The sequence below is a fragment of the Diceros bicornis genome, chromosome 1 (genome assembly GCF_020826845.1).
Source record: "Diceros bicornis minor isolate mBicDic1 chromosome 1, mDicBic1.mat.cur, whole genome shotgun sequence".
In the NCBI taxonomy this organism is placed as follows: Eukaryota; Metazoa; Chordata; class Mammalia; order Perissodactyla; family Rhinocerotidae; genus Diceros; species Diceros bicornis.
This window is the reverse complement of record NC_080740.1, coordinates 93,546,621-93,563,655: the sequence shown is the minus strand read 5'-3', so window position 1 is coordinate 93,563,655 and position 17,035 is coordinate 93,546,621. Positions and strand designations below refer to the sequence as shown.

At 40.6% G+C, this 17,035-nt stretch overlaps 1 protein-coding gene across 1 annotated transcript in view; it reads left to right on the top strand.

Moving 5' to 3' along the window:
• The first annotated feature begins 15,829 nt into the window (after positions 1 to 15,829).
• Positions 15,830 to 17,035, top strand: part of FLT4 (fms related receptor tyrosine kinase 4) — a 41,604-nt gene continuing 40,398 nt past the window's right edge. The window contains 1 exon segment of the mRNA XM_058548262.1: positions 15,830 to 15,919. Within this exon segment, the coding sequence (XP_058404245.1) occupies positions 15,853 to 15,919 (67 nt within the window). The 5' untranslated portion in view covers positions 15,830 to 15,852.

The window sequence follows — 17,035 nt, the reverse complement described above, 5'->3', positions numbered from 1 at the left end:
GTGGCTCTTCTGATTTTCTTCCTATAGTTGATTTCTAGTTTCATACCGTTGTGGTCAGAAAAGATGCTTGGTATTATTTAAATCTTCTTAAATTTATGGAGTCTTATTTTGTGGCCTAATATGTGATCAATCCTGGAGAATGTTCCATGTGCATTTGAAAAGAACGTGTATTCTTCGGTTTTTGGATGGAATGCTCTGTATATATCTACTAGGTCCATCTGTTCTAGTGTATCATTTAAGGCCAATGTTTCCTTATTGATCTTCTGTTTGGATGATCTATCCGTTGGTGTAAGTGGAGTGTTAAAGTCCCCTACTATTATTGTGTTACTGTCTATTTCTCTTTTTATGTCTGTTAATAATTGCTTTATATATTTAGGTGCACCTACATTGGGTGCGTAGATATTTACAAGTGTTATATCCTCTTGTTGGATTGTTCCCTTCATCATTATGTAATGCCCTTCTTTGTCTCTTTTTACAGTTTTTGTTTTAAAGTCTATTTTGTCTGATATGAGTACTGCTACCCCAGCTTTCTTTTCATTGCCATTTGCATGGAGTATCTTTTTCCATCCCTTCACTTTCAGTTGTGAGTGTCTTTAGGTGTGAAGTGTGTCTCTTGTATGCAGCATATATATGGGTCTTGTTTTTTTATCCATTCAACCACCCTATGCCTTTTTTTTTATAGCAAATAGTCTTTTTTTTTTCAGATAAAAATAAATTGTAATTTAAGATATATACATTTTTTACTTTAAGCATACAATTTCCTGGACTCACCAAACCCTTCATAGAGGAGATTATATGCTAATATCCATACTTGAATATGTTTCCTTTTTTTATGTTTTAATTTAAGATGATAATTTGTCTCACAGTTTTCTCTTTAGAAAATCTTTTGCAGTAGTAGATTTTTTTTTCATATTATTCTTTTTTTTTAAATTTTTTGTTTATTGCAGTAACATTGGTTTATAACATTGTAAAAATTTCAGGTGTACATCATTGTACTTCTATTTCTGCATGGACTACATCATGTTCACCACCAAAATACTAATTACAACCCTATGCCTTTTAATTGGAGCATTTAGTCCGTTGACATTTAAAGTAGCTATTGATAAGTATGTACTTACTTCCATTTTTTAACTTTTTTTCCTTAGTGTTTTAGTAGTCCTTCTCTGTTCCTTTCTTCTTCTATACAAAATTGATGGTCTCTTTAGTTGGACGTCTGTCTGGAAGCTCTACTCTTTAACTCCCCTCCTCTCTCCTTTTATGTTTTTGATATCATAGCTAACCTCTTTTTTGTGCATTTGTATCCATTAACCTCTTATCATGGAAATAGATAATTTTTCCTATTTGTGGTCTTCTCTTTTCCCCTTAAATCAGTCCCTTTAACATTTCTTGTAGCACTGGTTTCTTGGTGACAAACTCCTTTAATTTTTGCTTGTCTGGGAAATTTTTGATCTCTCCTTCCATTTTGAATGACAACCTTGCTGGGTAGAGTATTCTTGGCTGTAAGTTTTTTCCTTTTAGCACTTCAAATATATCATGCCATTCTCTTCTAGCCTATAAGGTTTCTGCTGAGAAGTCGGCTGATAGCCTTATGGGGTTTCCTTTGTATGTAACTTCAACCTCTCTTGCGGCTTTTAGGATTCTCTCTTTATCTTTAATTCTGGACATTTTGATTATGATGTGTCTTGGTGTGGGCCTCTTTGGGTTTATCTTGTTTGGGGCTCTCTGTGATTCCTGTACCTGGATGTCTGTTTCCTTCCTTAGGTTAGGGAAGTTTTCATCTATTATTTCTTGAAATAGATTCTCTGCCCCTTTGTCTCACTCTTCTTCTTCCGGGACACCTATAACATGGATGTTAGTGTGCTTGATGTTGTCCCAGAGGTCCCTTAGACTGTCCTCACTCTTTTTAATTCTTTTCTCTTTTACCTGTTCAGATTGGGTAATTTCTTCTAGTCTTTCGTCCAGCTCACAGATCCATTCTTCTGTATCCTCTACTCTGCTTTTGAGTCCCTCTAGTGAATTTTTCATTTCCAGTATTGTATTCTTCATTTCTGATTGGTTTTTTTTTATATCTTCCATTTCTTTGTTGACATTCTCATTGAGTTCATTTATTCTTCTCCCCACATTAGTGAGCATCCTTAACACTCTTTGTTTGAACTGTCGGGTAGGTTGCTCATTTCTGTTTCACTTAGTTCCTTTTCTGGGGTTTTGTCCTATTCCCTTACTTGGAATGTATTCCTATGCCTCCTCATTTTGCCTCTTTCCCTGTGCTTGTGTCTACGTATTAGGTAGGTCATCTATGTCTCCTGCTCTTGGATAGGTGACCTTATGTAAATGATGGCTTAGGAGGCCTGCAGTGTGCTTCCCTCAGTTCTCAATGTTCCAGGGGTGACCCCTATGTGGGCTACATGTGTCCTTCTGTTGTGGCCTGTTTCCTCTCCCTGTAGGCGCCCAGGGAGGCTGAGTTATGCTCCTGGTGAGCTGTTATGCTCAGCTGCTTGTAGTTGTTGTGGGCCTTTCAGTTGCTTTATCAGGTGTGGGGATCCCCAGCACAGTTGGCTGCAAGTTCTAATACCACATTTGTGTTGCAGTATTTCTTTTAAGTGAGTAGGCCCCCAGTGTGGCAGGTTGTTAGGCTCAGGGCCTTACACTTGCTATAAGCCTCCGCCTTTAGGTCTCTTGTCTGCTCTCTGAGGATTGTGCTGGGTGGGGCTTGCCTCAGGCACGGGAGCACCCAATTGTTTCAGGCTTTGGAAGGTGGGACAAACCCCCCATGTGGGTCTTTGAGAAGCACAAGTCTTCTGCAGCTGTCAAGCCCTGCTGCCCACAGGTGCACACACACAGTCATCACAGTCCTGCCCTGTGTGCACGCCCCAACCTCCCGAAGCAGACCCAGTCTCTCCACGGTGGGAGCCCCACACTCTCCACCCGCTCCTTGTGCACGCCCTGCCCCAATGAAGTCGGCTCAGTTGCCAGGCTGCAGAGAATCCAGTCACCAATCTATGCAAGCCCACAAGTTGCCTGAGGGCTTGTTGTTGGGTGGGGCCGGTCTCTAGGGTGGGCTGCCTGTCCTGGCTGAGCTGGATTAAATCGGTGCTCTAGCGGGTGGGGCAGACCCTGGCTAGCAGGCCTCAGGGAGAACTCCAATGGCGTCTGTGTCAGCACGCTCACACCAGGCCACAACAATGGCTGCCGCCAATGTCCCAGTCCCTGGAGAGGTCTCACCTCTCACTGAGATGCACACAGGGCCTATTAGGTGAGTCTCTTTTCACCAAAGCACTGTGCACCCCTCTTTCTGGTGATTTTAGGTTGCTTTCTGAAACGGGTGAGTTTGTGCGTGGGCCCTTTAAGAGCCGGTTTTAATTTCTTTGTGAGCCAGCTTTTCTGGGGGTACTCCCCAATGTTTTAGTAGTAGGCAAAGTCAGATATTATGCCACTCGTCTTGATTGTGCTGGGTCCACAAAATGCCCACAGCGGGGGCACTCCCCGGCTCAGGGCCCCGCTCCTCCAGGGAGGGCTGTGTACCTTTGGGCTGCTCCCGGGCGGCCATGAAGCTGGCGGCTTGTGAAGGCAGCGTTTTTTCTCTTCAGAAGGGAGTTTAGGGAGTTTCTGCCTCTTCTACCTCAGTTAGGATTGTCCGTTGTTGCAGGAGTTCCTCTTATCCAGTTTTCATTCTGTCTCAGGGGTAATTTTTCCACGAGTAGCTGTAAATTGGCTGTGTTCATGGGAGGAGGTGAGTTCAGAGTCTGCCTATGCCGCCATCTTGACTTCCTCCCACCCTGTGTCTTTTGTTTGGAGCATGTAGGCTATTTACATTTAAAGTAACTATTGATAGGTATGTACTTATTGCTATTTTGTCACTTTTTTCTGACTGTTTTTGTAGTTCTTCTCTGTTCCTTTCTTCTTTTCTTGCTCTCTTCCCTGTGATTTGATAACTTTCTTTAGCATTACATTTGGGTCCCTTTCTCTTTATTTTTTGTGCATTTATTATAGCTTTTTGGTTTGTGGTTACCAGGAGGTTCATATATAATAACCTATGTATATAGCAATCTATATTAAGTTGATGAACTCTTAAGTTCAACCTAGTACTAAAAACCCTACAATTTTACTCCCCCCCCAAGTTTTATGTTTTTGAAATCATATTTTACCTCTTTTAATTTTGTGTATCCCTTAACCTCTTATCATAGATATAGGAGATTTTAGCACTTTTGTCTTTTGACCCTCCTATTGGCTTTATAGGTGGTGATCCACTACATTCACTATATATTTTCCTTTGCCAATGATATTTTTTCTTTGGTAATTTCCTTATTCCTATTTGTGGCCTTTTCTTTTCCACTTAAAGAAGTCCCTTTGATATTTTTTGTAAGGCTTGTTTAGTGGCGATGAACTCTGTTAGTGTTTGTTTGTCTGGAAAACTCTTTACATCTCGTTCCATTCTGAATGATAACCTTACCAGATAAAGTATTCTTGGTTGTAGGTTTTTCTTTTCAACATTTTGAATATATTATGCCACTCCCTTCTAGCCTGTAAGGTTTCTGCTGAGAAGTCAACTGATAGCCTTATGTGGTTTCCTTTGTATATAACTTGTCAGTTTTTTCTTGCAGCTTTTAGGATTCTTTCTTTATCTTTAATTCTTGACATTTTAATTATAATATGTCTTGGTGTGGATCTTTTTGAGTTCATCTTATTTGGGACTCTCTGTGCTTCCTGGACCTGGATGTCTGTTTCCTTCCTCAGGTTAGAGAAGTTTTCAGCTATTATTTCTTCAAATAAGTTTTCTATCTCTTTGACTCTCTCCTCTCTTTCTGGGACGCTTGTAATGTACATGTTAGTATACTTGACGTTTTCCCAGAGGTCCCTTAGACTGTCCTTATTTTTTAAATTCCTCTTTCTGCTCAGCTTGGGTGATTTTCTCTACTCTGTCATCCAGATCGTTGATCCATTATTCTGTGTCATCTACCCTGCTGTTAATTCCCTCTAGTGAATTTTTCATTTTATGGCCTAGCATATGGTCTCTTCTAGAGAATCTTACATGTGCCCTTGAGAAGAATATATGTTTCTGCTGTTGTTGGGTGGAATGTTATATAGGTTTATGGGTCTGGTTGGTTTACAGTGTTCTTCAGGTCTTCTATTTCCTCATTGATCTTGTGCCCAGTGGTTCTATCCATTATTGAAAGTATGGTATTAAAGTGTCCAACTTTGTAGTTAATAGTCTATTTCTCTCTTTACTGCTGTCTAGTTTTGATTCATGTATGTTAATGCTCTGTTGTTAGGTCATATATGTCTATGATTGTTGTGTCTTCCTGATGGATTGATCCTTTCATCATTATAAAATATTCCGCTTTATCTCTAGTAACATCATTTGTTTTAAAGTCTAATTTGTCTGATATTAGCATGGCCACTCCAGCTTTCTTATGGTTGCTGTTCACATGCTATATCTTTTTTTCATCCTTTTACTTTCAATCTATTCGTATCTTTGAATCAAAAGTATCTCTCATAAACAGCATATAGTTGGATTTTTCTCCAGCAGCTTTAAAGATTTTCTCTTTAGCTTCTAGCACTTTTACTAAGAATGTGTCTGCTTATAGATCTGTTTATGTTTATCCTACTTGCAATTCATGAGCTTCTCAAATGAGTAGTTTAAAGTTTTTCTTCAAATTTGGGAAATTTTCAGCCATTGTTTCTTCAAATATTTTTTCTGCTTTCACTGTCTCCTATCCTACCGGCACTCTCATTATGCATATCTTGGTGCACTTAATGGTGTCCCACATTTCTATGAGGTTCTGTTCATTTTTATTCATTCTTTTTTCTCTCTGTTCTTCAGATTATATAATTTTTATCAATGTATCTTCAAGTTCACTAATTCTTTCTTCTGCTAGTTTGATTCTACTGTTGAGCCTACTACAGTGAGTTTTTCATTTCAGTTATTATACTTTTGTGCTCTAGAATTTCCATTTGTTTCTTTTTAGTAATTTCTATCTCTTATTGATGTTCTCTATTTGATGTGACATTGTCATCCTACCTCCTTTACTTTAAGCACAGTTTAGTTTAGTTCTTTGAAGATATTTATGGCTAGTTGAAAGTTTTTTGTCTGTTAAATCAGACATCTGGTCTTTCTCACAGGAAGCTTCTGTTGCCTGCTTTTTTCTCCATGTATGGGTCAGACTTTCCTAGTTTTCTGCATGTCTTATAATCTTTTTTGTTGGAAATTAGGCATTTTAGGTAATATATTTTAGCAACGCTGGTCTCCACCCTCCCCTTCCCCAGGACTTGTTATTTGTTGCTTATTTGTTTAGTGATTTACTGGATTATTTTAGTGAAGTAAAATAATCAGTGTGAAGCCTCTGTTGCTCCTTGGAGGGCACAACCTTGAGCATGTGCAGTCACTCTGAGATGACAGTGATTTTGGCCTCTTCGATTGTCTCTCTCCCTGCCCACACCCAAATGTTAAGCTCCACTAATTGCTGACTGATTGCTATATTCTTTTTAACAATGTCCTGGTGCTTAAATTGCCGCACAGACTGATCAAATTAAATTTGGGCTCCTTTACAGGGATAGATTTTGAAGTCAGTGTTTGAGATTTGTTCTGACTCCAGGAGAGCTCCTCTTAGCTGTCTCATTTCCTGGTTCTTGCTGGTAAACGAGGCACTCTATGGTTTAGCTTACATCTCTAACAAATCTACTAGTGTCCTCTTTTATTATTTTTTACCACAACCTCTACTGTTTTTGAGCATACCCTTAGGCTTGAAAATTTCTACTTTCTCTTGCAAATGAACTTAGCTCTTTTTGGAAGAGCTTCAAAGTACTCTTTTACACCTAGCTCTCTCTCTCTGGGCAAAATCTCTGAGCCATGGCTCTCGAGATGGGAGCAGGGTTGGTGGTATGCTTCTCTCTGGGAAAAACACCTGCTTTAGGAGCTGGGTGCTCCATAGAAGAGCAGAGGAAGTTGCAGCCTCTGGTCTTGGCTTGCCTCTCCTGGTGTGGGGTCTCTACTTTACAAACTAGCTGGGGCAAGGGCAATCAGGGCCCCTGTATTCTCAGTGCACCATACCCGAGGTAGAGTCTCTGTCCCTTGAGTAGGGGCTGCACAGAAGACAGGAGCCCCCACCTCTTGGCCATACTCACCTGAAACTTAGCCTCTGCAATGGGTATCCAGGGGCAAGGTGAAAAATGCTGACGCCCTGCCCCTCCTGGGAAGATACCATGGGCCTCCAACAGGGGGCTGATGGAGGGGGTGCCCTGTGTTCTTGGCTGTACCTGTCTGCAGTGGAGCTTCCATGACTCTGAGCTGGGGGAGGGGAGGGAGAGAGCAAGCGGTGGCTCAGTTGCCACAGACTCCCACTGTTCTTACCATGTTTCAGTAGGTTTTCTTAAATAAATGTTTCTTTATTTTCTGTATGCCCTTAGGACCATTTCCAGAGACTTTAAATGGATGTTTTAAATAATTTTCGCCAGTGTCCACAGAGCTTCTCATGTTGCCATGATAGAGTAGAATCTGTGCTATTATTTTTACCAAGTTCCTATCTTTTTTTACGTGTCCTTGATGAAGTGTTTGAGTGTTCTGCCCCTGGTCCCATTTCCCCCTTATACTCTGTGGTTTTTATTGTGGGATTTTGTGTAGTAAGATGATTTTTAGGAACCCATATGTTGAATTAGAGCAGAATTTACTGTGGGTTGAAAGTAAAATGATGGTAAAAGATGGACTACACAAATAATAACCAATAGAAAGCTGGTATGGCAATAATAATGTCAGACCAAGCAGACTTTAAGTTAAGATATATTATAAGAGATAAAAGTTACAAATATTACATACAGCTAGAAAGGTCAATTAAACAGGAAGATATAACAATCTTAAATTTGCATGCCTCTAGTAATATTCCTTCAAAATATATAAATTGATGAGAGAAGCTGCCCAGTCACATTGTAAAGGGCATGGATACAGAGAAGTAAGGAATGGTGGCTATGTGAGGAATCTACCACATTAATAGAAAAGAAAAAGTGTGACAATAAAGAATACTTGATTAATCCACTGAAAAGCAATAAAAAGCACTTCATTAACCCACAGAAAATAAATATATAACGATATACATTCAAATTATATAAAGCAAAAATTAACAAAACTAAAAGAAAAATTGGCAAACTCAAATTACAATCAGAATTTTAACATACCTCTTTCAGTAATTGACAAACAAGAAAACAAACAAACAAAAAGTTAAGCACATGGAGATTTGGACAACATGATTAACCAACTTGATTTAAGTGCCACGTATAGTGCCATGCTATACTAAACAACCTTTTCAAGTATATTATTTCCAAGCACACATGGTGCATTTATCAAGATAGACCACATGCTGAGCCTAAAGGCAAGTTTCAACAAATTTCATGAGATTGAACTCAGTGAGAATACATTCTCTGGTCACAGACAAATTAAACTAGAAATCAAAGGTAACTCAAAAATCTCCAAATATTTGTAAATTAAACAACATATTTCTAAATAACCCATAGTTCAAAGAAGAAATCACACTGGAAATTAGAAAATGGTATGATCTGAATTACGATAAAATATAACAAATCAAAACTACAAAACATTATAGATAGAAATGAAAGAAAAATTAGATAAACAGATGGACATAGCACATTCATAATAAAAATTATTAAGATGATAATTTCTCCAAATCCATCAATGTAATTCCAATCAAAGTTCTAGCATATTTTTCATTTCTGAAAATTGACAAGTTGATTCTAAAATTAACATGGAAATGCAAAGAGCCAATAAAAAGTAAGACATTCTGGAAAAAGAAGTATGAATTTCAAGGACTAACACTATCATTCATTAAAAGTTATTATAAAACCACAATAATTACAACTGTGTGGTAATAGGGCAAGAATAGGCAAGTAGACAAATGAAACATAACAGTTCAGAAATAGATCCACCATACAAGGTAACATGCCTGATGACAAATGTGCCTCTGCAATGCAGTGGGGAAAGGTGGGTTACTTCAATAAATTATACTAAGTCAATTAAATAGCAATATGAAAAAATGAATATTGATACTTATCTTACACCATACACAGAAATCAATTCTAGATGAATTGTAAATCTAAAAATGAAAGGGAAAACTAACAAGTTGAGGAAAAAAGTTTAGGAAATATCTTTATGACTTTGGAGTAAGCAGAAAATTTTTACAAGAGAACACAAAAAGAATTATGCACAAAAGGAAAAAATTATAAAATGTACCATATTTAAAATAATAACTTCCATTTATCAAAGATAGCATAAAATAATGCAAAGGCAAATCACTAAGTAGATGATTTCTGCAATGCATATGCCCACCAAAGGATTTGTATCCAGAATATATACAGAATTTCTACAGATTAACAACAAAAAGGCAATCAAATAAAAAATACACAAAAGAATTGAACAGACACTTCAAAACAGAGAATATCCAAATAACTAATATACATATAAATGCAAATTCAACAAAAATGAGAAGACTTCAACTTTCACCATGACAAATTTTCCCTCCTACCATAAACGACTATAAAACTGGGCAAAATAGATGAAACAATGCTTTTCAAATACTGGACAACAAACCAAGTGAGTTCTACAAATATTTCAACTTTCTGGCTGGGTGAGTCCTACAAATTTCAACTTTCTAGATCATGGCATAAGGATAGGAGACCCAAACAAAGCATGGTAGACCTGCTGAGTTGAAAAACCAGGCCATAGAATTAGGGAGGCCCACACAGCTGGAATTTGTAGTACAGGGTACAGGACAAGATTGAGTCATGCAGAAAAAGCACTCCAGAAATCTACAAATGGGTCACCTCATGTTTTTTGCTGAATGCTAAGCTGCACTTGCCTTTGCACAAGGCAGAGCTCCAAGAGGCCGGGCAGAGGGCTACAGACTGAGCAATTCCTAGAACGCACAAAGGACTGGACGCAACAGCCAGAATGGAGAGATCTTGTTGGTCACCCAAGGCCTTCAGTAGAAACCCCAAAAGAATAAAGCCTAAGTAGGAGGCTTAAAGTGGCAAAAGAAACAAGCTGATCTACAAGTAATTTAACAGTCGGCCAGAACAAATATTAGTACTCTTTGAAGGAACATAACAAAGCCAGACATTCATCAGTGTAATATTAAAAATGTCCAATATCCAATAAGAATTACTAGACATGCAAAGAAGCAGGAAAATGTGACACAAAACCAAAACAAAAAAAAAAAAACAGTCAACAGAAACAAACTCAAATATGAGAGAGATGCTGGAATTAGCAGGCAATAACTTTAAAACAGTTAGGAATATGTTGAATAAGTTTAAAAGAAAACAAATAAACATAATAAGCATAGAAATAGAACATATATAAAAAGATTAAATGGAATCCTGGAGCTAAAAATTATAATATCAGGGGCCGGCCCCATGGCTTAGTGGTTGAGTGCGTGCGCTCCGCTGCTGGCGGCCTGGGTTCGGATCCCAGGCGCACACCGACACACTGCTTCTCCGGCCATGCTGAGGCCACGTCCCACATACAGCAACTAGAAGGATGTGCAGCTACGACATACAACTATCTACTGGGGCTTTGGGGGGAAAAATAAATAAATAAAATCTTTAAAAAAAAAACTATAATATCAGAAATGAAAAATTCACAGGAAGGACTATAACAGATTAGCAGAAGAAAAAAACAGGCAACTTGAAAAACAGCTATAGAGACTATCCAACTGAAACACACTAGGAAAAAAGGCTAAAAGAAAAAAAATTTTTTTAAATGGACAAGGGACTTGAATAAACATTTCTCCAAAGAAGGTGTACAAATGGCCAATAAGGACATGAAAAGATGTTCAGCATCACTAACCATTAGGGAAATGCAAATCAAAACCACCCACTGGGATGGCAACTATCAGAAAAAAAAAAGTCAGAAAGTAACAAGTGTTGGCGAGGATGTGGAAAAATCAAAATGCTTGCGTACTATGGTACAGCTGCTGTGCAAACAGTATGGAAGTTCCTTAAAAAATTAAAAATAGAATTACCATATGATCCAGCAGTTCCTTTGGGTACAAACCCAAAGGAATTCAAATCAGGGACTTGAAGAGATATTTGTCCACCCATGTTCATAGCAGCATCATTCACAATAGCCAAAAGGTAAGAAGCAACCCAAGTGTATGTCGACAAATGAATGGCTAAACAAGATGTGATATATATGCATATAACTCAGCCTCAAAAAAGAAGGAAATTATGACACACGCTACAACATGGATGAATGTTGAGGATGTTTTGCTAAGTGAAATAAGTCAGTTACAAAAGGACAAATATTGTACGACTCCACTTGTGTGAGGTCCCTAGAGTAGTCAAATTCATAGAGACAGAAAGCAGAATGGTGGTTGCTGGGGCTGGGGGAGGGAGGAATAGGGAGTTATTGTTTACTAGGTACAGAGTTTCAGTTTTACAAGATGAAATGAGTTCTGGAGATGGATGCTGGCGATGGTTTCACAATAGTGTGAATGTACTCAATGCCACTGGACGGTACACTTAAAAATAGTTAAATTGTAAATTTTCTGTTACGTGTATTTTTTAAAAAATGGAAAGGCTAAAAAAGAAGGAAGAGAGTCTCAGGAAACTATGGCACAATAACGAGTGACCTATACTCTTGTCATTGGACTCCCAGAATAAGAGAGAAGGAAAAATAAAAAGACTTTTCAGACATAAAAAAGCTGAAGGAATTCATCACTAGCAGACCCACACTAAACGAAATGTTAAAAGAAGTCCTCTAGGCAAAGGAAAATAAGACCTGATGAAGATATGAGACCAGAAATGATAAATATACAATAGTTTTCTTACTATTTAAATGTCTTTAAAAGATAAGTGACTGCTTAGACAAAAGTAATGACAATGTATTGTGGGGTTTATGACATGTATAAGTGAAATAAATGACAACAATAACATAAAAGCTGAAGGGGGAGAAATGGAAGTAAACTATCATAAGGTTTTTATATTATACGTGAAGTGGTATGTTATCAATTGAAGGTAGACTATTATGAGTTAAAGATGTATACAATAAACCATAAAGTCAAAAGACAAAGAAATATAGCTAATAAGCCAACAAAGAAAATAAAATGAAACCATAAAAAAAAAACTCAATCCAAAAAACAAAAAAGACAGGGAAAGAGGAAAAAGGGAGCAAAGGACAGATGGGACAAATAGGAAGCAATTATCAAGACGACAAATTTAAACCTGACCATGTCAATAATCACTTTGAATGTAAGTGAACTAAACACCCCAATTAAAGGGCAGAAATTGTCAAATTGAACAACAAAGCAAGACCCACCTATCTGGAGCCTATAAGAAACACACTTGAAATATGAAAACACAAATGGGTTAAAAGTACAAGGGTGTACAAAGATTTGCCACGCTAACACTAGTCAAAAGAAAGCTGGCGCTGCTATAATAATATCAGGCAAAGTGCAATCCAGCACAGGAAACACTTGTAAAGTGGACCTCACCAAAGCTGAAAAATCTGCTGTTCAAAAAACACTGTTAAGAGAATGAAAAGACAGCATATGGCCTGGGAGAAAATATTCGCAAATTGTATTTCTGGTAAAGGACTTGTATCTAGAATATACAAAGAATGTGAAAAACTCGGTAATAAGAAAACAAACTACCTGATTTTTAAAAATCAATTGTCATTTCATATACAAAGAGTAAACAATTAGAAAATGAAGTATAAACATATGATTGTCTTTACAATAGCATAAGAATATTAAATATCTAGGAATAAATCTAACAAAAAATGTCCAAGAACTCTATACAGAAAACAATAAAACTAATTAATAAAACTAAACAATAAAAATAATTATAGATAGAAACTAAAGAAACCTAAAAATGGAGAGATATGGCATGTCAGTTTTCTCCAAATTGGTCATAGATTTATTGTAACCCCAATCAAATCCCAGTATATCATGTGCGTGTGGAAACTCACAAAATGAGTCTAAAATTTAAACAGAGAAGGAAATTGTGAAGAATTGCAAAGTCACTTCTGGAGAATAAGTCAGAAGGATTTATGCTTCCAGATATGAAGATTTTTATAAAGCTAAGGCAATTAAGACATGATGATGTCAGTACAAAAATAGACAACTAGACCCATGAACAACTAGACAAAGCCTAGAAAACGACCCAAGCAATGTAGATTTAGGACCATAATTTATGACCAAGGTGGAAATAGAGAAGAGTACAGAAAAAATAGTCTTTTCATAAGTAATCACGGGACAATTAGATCTCCTTACAGAGAAAAAAAAGAAATGACTCATCTACTTCACACTACACAGAAAGCAATTACAGGTGCCTGAAGATCTAAATGTGAAAGATAAAACATTAAAATTTGTAAATGATAAAAAAATAGTAAATATTTTAATGACATCAAGATAAAGACTTCTTTAAAAGGATACAAATAGCACCAACCATAAGGAAAATAATTCATAAGCGTTCTGCATTAAAATTAAGATCTTCTGTCCATCCCACTCCAAGACACCATTAAGAGAATGAGAAGGCAGATGCTGACTGGGAGTGAGGGTTTGTAGCACCTTGTGGCCCAGCGCATTTTTCAAAGATGGCCTCAACAAGATCTCCCATCCCACGTGCTCTTCTGCAGTGTGACCTTGCCTCCGGCTATCCAAGAGCTAGACAGCATGCCCCCTGGGCAGGCTGTGACTACTTCTTTGAGATCCTGTAGCTTCCACCTGGTTCTCTTGAGATGCTCACTCTGGGGAAGCCAGCTCAACTACCCAGAGACTGCCATGCTGGAAAGGCCATGAATGGGTACGCCAGTCGACAGCCCCAGCTGAGCTCCCAGACCACAGCCAGCATCAACTGCCAGCCATCCATTCCAAGTGCACAAGAGACCCTAGGAGAGACCAAGCCAACCCTCTCCAATCCCTGACTCTCAAAAGCATGAAAATGGTTGCTGTTTTACGCCACTACATTTTGGAGTAATTTGTTACACAGCAATAATAACCAGAACTGGCTAAGGACTCATATCCAGAATATATAAAGAACTCCTACAAATCAATGAGAAAAAGACAATGGCTGGTAGTAAAGAGCAAAAGACTTGAAATCCATATGGCCAATAGTAAAAATGTGCTCAACCTCAACAGTAATTAGGGGAAAGCTAATGAAAAGCATAACGAGACGCCACTACAAGCCAACCAAAATGGCTAAATTTAAAAAATCAAAACTGACAACACTGTGTCAGTGAAGATGTGGAGCACAGGGAACTAGTTACACTGCTATGGAGTGCAAAATGGTACAAATAATGAAAAAATAGTTAACACTGTCTACAACGTTGCAGATACACATTCTACGACCTAGCAATTTCACTCCTAGACACATACCCTAGAGAACAGGGCACATGTACACCAAGAAACATACAAGAGTGTTGGTAGCAGCAAAAGTTGGAAAGTGGTAACAAACTTCCATCAACAGTAGATGGACACAGACACTGTGGTGTGTCACACAGTGGAAGACTACACAGTGACATGGGTGAAGTCTAGGTCATCACAGCCGTGCAGACGAATCTCACAAAAGAGGCTGAGCGAAGGAATATATATGGGATGAATCCATTCAAATAAAGTTAAAAAACAAGCAAAACATATACTTGGGTAATAAAATGATAAAGAAAAGCAGGGAAATGATAAAGCCAGGATTTTGGGCTTAGGGAGGGGTTTGGGAAGGTAAAGGGGGTGCTTCTGGAAAGCTAGTGCCATTCTATGCCTTGATCTTAGGAGTGAAAACACAGATGTTTGCGTTAAATTTTACATTTATAATACATTGATATATACTCTCCATTACAACTTTCCACTGCATACAATAATTTTTTTTATTTTGAAACAAAAAAATTGTAAGAAAACCAATATATGGTTGAGAAAAAAATCTAACTTTATTTATTATTTGGTTGCCTGGTTTTCCCAACATCATTTATTCAATCATCCAAACTATCCCCACCTATTTGTGATTCCAACTTAATAATATATTCAGTTCTGAGCTGCGCTTGAGAGTTGTAGTGGTTGTTATTAACAATGGTTTTTGGCAAGAGTGAATGGACTTTTTCGGGGGGGGGGGCGGAGTGGAGTAGAATAAGAGCAGGCGAGGAAGACCGTCACCGTCACGGGATTTATTTTTAAATAGGAAAATTCTAGAGACAGAACTGAAAAGAGAAAGGAAGTCTGTGAGGATTGCCAAGTCAGAGTGAAGTGTCACCTGATAAAAGGACTCAAGAATGAGCTCAACGCAAAACTATTTGGGGAGGATGTAAAGAGGAGGCCATGCCTGCAGGGTGGAGGGTGGCTGTATCGGGTGCTCGGTCCAAGGTACAGCCTCCATCCACACCACGTAGGTGGTAAGATAAAGTTTGCTGAACGTTCTCAAAGATTTGACGCAGTGCAATTTTTAAGTTATATTTGTTGCTTTTCTCCCCCTTACTTTAAATGTAGTATTTATTGACTCTAAGAAATTACAGAAAAATACGTGCTGCCATATTTTGTCCAATCTTGACCACGGAGTTCATTCCCTTTTTAGCGCACCAAGAAGGACTGGTGCGTTACCTGCGTTCTGCGCGGCCCCGGAGCCGCCCCAGGGGGCTCAAGAGCGGCCGATGCCTCCCAGGCTGGGCCGGCCTCCTCGCCTCGGCTCTGTCCTCTAGGCTGCAGCTCCCTCGGCCGGGGGCGGGACGGAGAGGTGCGGGGGGCGGTCCGAGGTACCTGGCCCCGCCCCTGGAGCCCCGCCCGGAGCCCCGCCCCGCCCTCGCCGAGCACCCGCACTCGGAGCCCGGAGTGGCGCCGCGAAGGTCGGATCCGCGCGCAGCGGCCGGAGATGCAGCGGGGCGCCGCGCTGTGCCTGCGCCTGTGGCTCTGCCTCGGACTGCTCGACGGCGAGCGAGGTGAGCCCGCCGCCCGCCCGCTGCGGGGCTGGCCGCGAGGGGGCACGCACTCCCTGGGCGAGTGGTGGGACCGCTCCGACGGGGGACGGGTTGGGTACAGGGCCGCCGGGAGCGTGAGGCACCAGGGGAGGCAGGACCGGATGCCAGGGGCACAGACACCGGGCGGAGCACGCCAGGTCGGGCCCGCGAGGATGAGGCCAGGGCGGCGGGGCTGCAGCCGGGTCCGGGACGGCGCGACCGTGCTGCACCGCAGCGCAGGGGCGGTGCTCGAGATCCACGACCTCGCCATCTCTGTGGCTCTGCTCCCTTGGAGCCAGGCCCGGCGCCCTGCATCCTCAGCCTGGATCCTTAGCTTCCGCACTTGCTTCCCCGCGGAGTCCCGCGCCGCACCGCGCCGCCCCAGAACCCGCGCGCATCGGGGACCGTCCCGGGCGGCGAGGCGGCAGTCCCCGCAGGGCCCAGACCTGGTGCGCACTTCCCGAGGCCTCCCGTCTGCGCTCGAGGTCGGTCCCCCAGAGGGCGCTCCGGGCGGGCGTCCACCTTCCCCAAGCCAGGAACTGAGGGGCAGGGGTTCGGGGACCGCCAGAGAGACGAGCCCGTGGACAGATTGGGCGCAGGTGCTTGTTGGAACTTGAGGCGAATCTTGAGTCGGCAACTCATGAGCGATCAACGTGGCAGAAGAGGCAGAAGGATTGCGCTCCCCGTATTTGAGGGGGCAGGAGGCTTGAAGGCCAAGCTGAGGAGTCTGGACCATAAGGTGGGGGCCGCCACGGAAGAGTCTTAAGCACAGGAGAGGCAGGGTCCAGTTTTTGATGGGAATGTGACCTGTGGTTGCCGCCGCTGTAGAGTTGGAGAGAAGAGAGTGTGCGAGATGAGGGAGGGAGCAAAGGGGGTATGGTTGGATGGAGATGTCAGGGATAAAGCGTCACGGGTTGGGCGAGGATGAGCTGGAAGTCCACGTGAGATCTGGTGACCCTGGAAATCAGAGGGTGGAGGGAGAGTCATGGGTCCCCAGTGGTTGAGGAGGAGTGCTGGGAGATCTGAGGGAGAGATGGGGACCTTGTTATTTATGAACACTGCGTGCATTCAATACTGGCTTTACGTGCTTCATCTCTT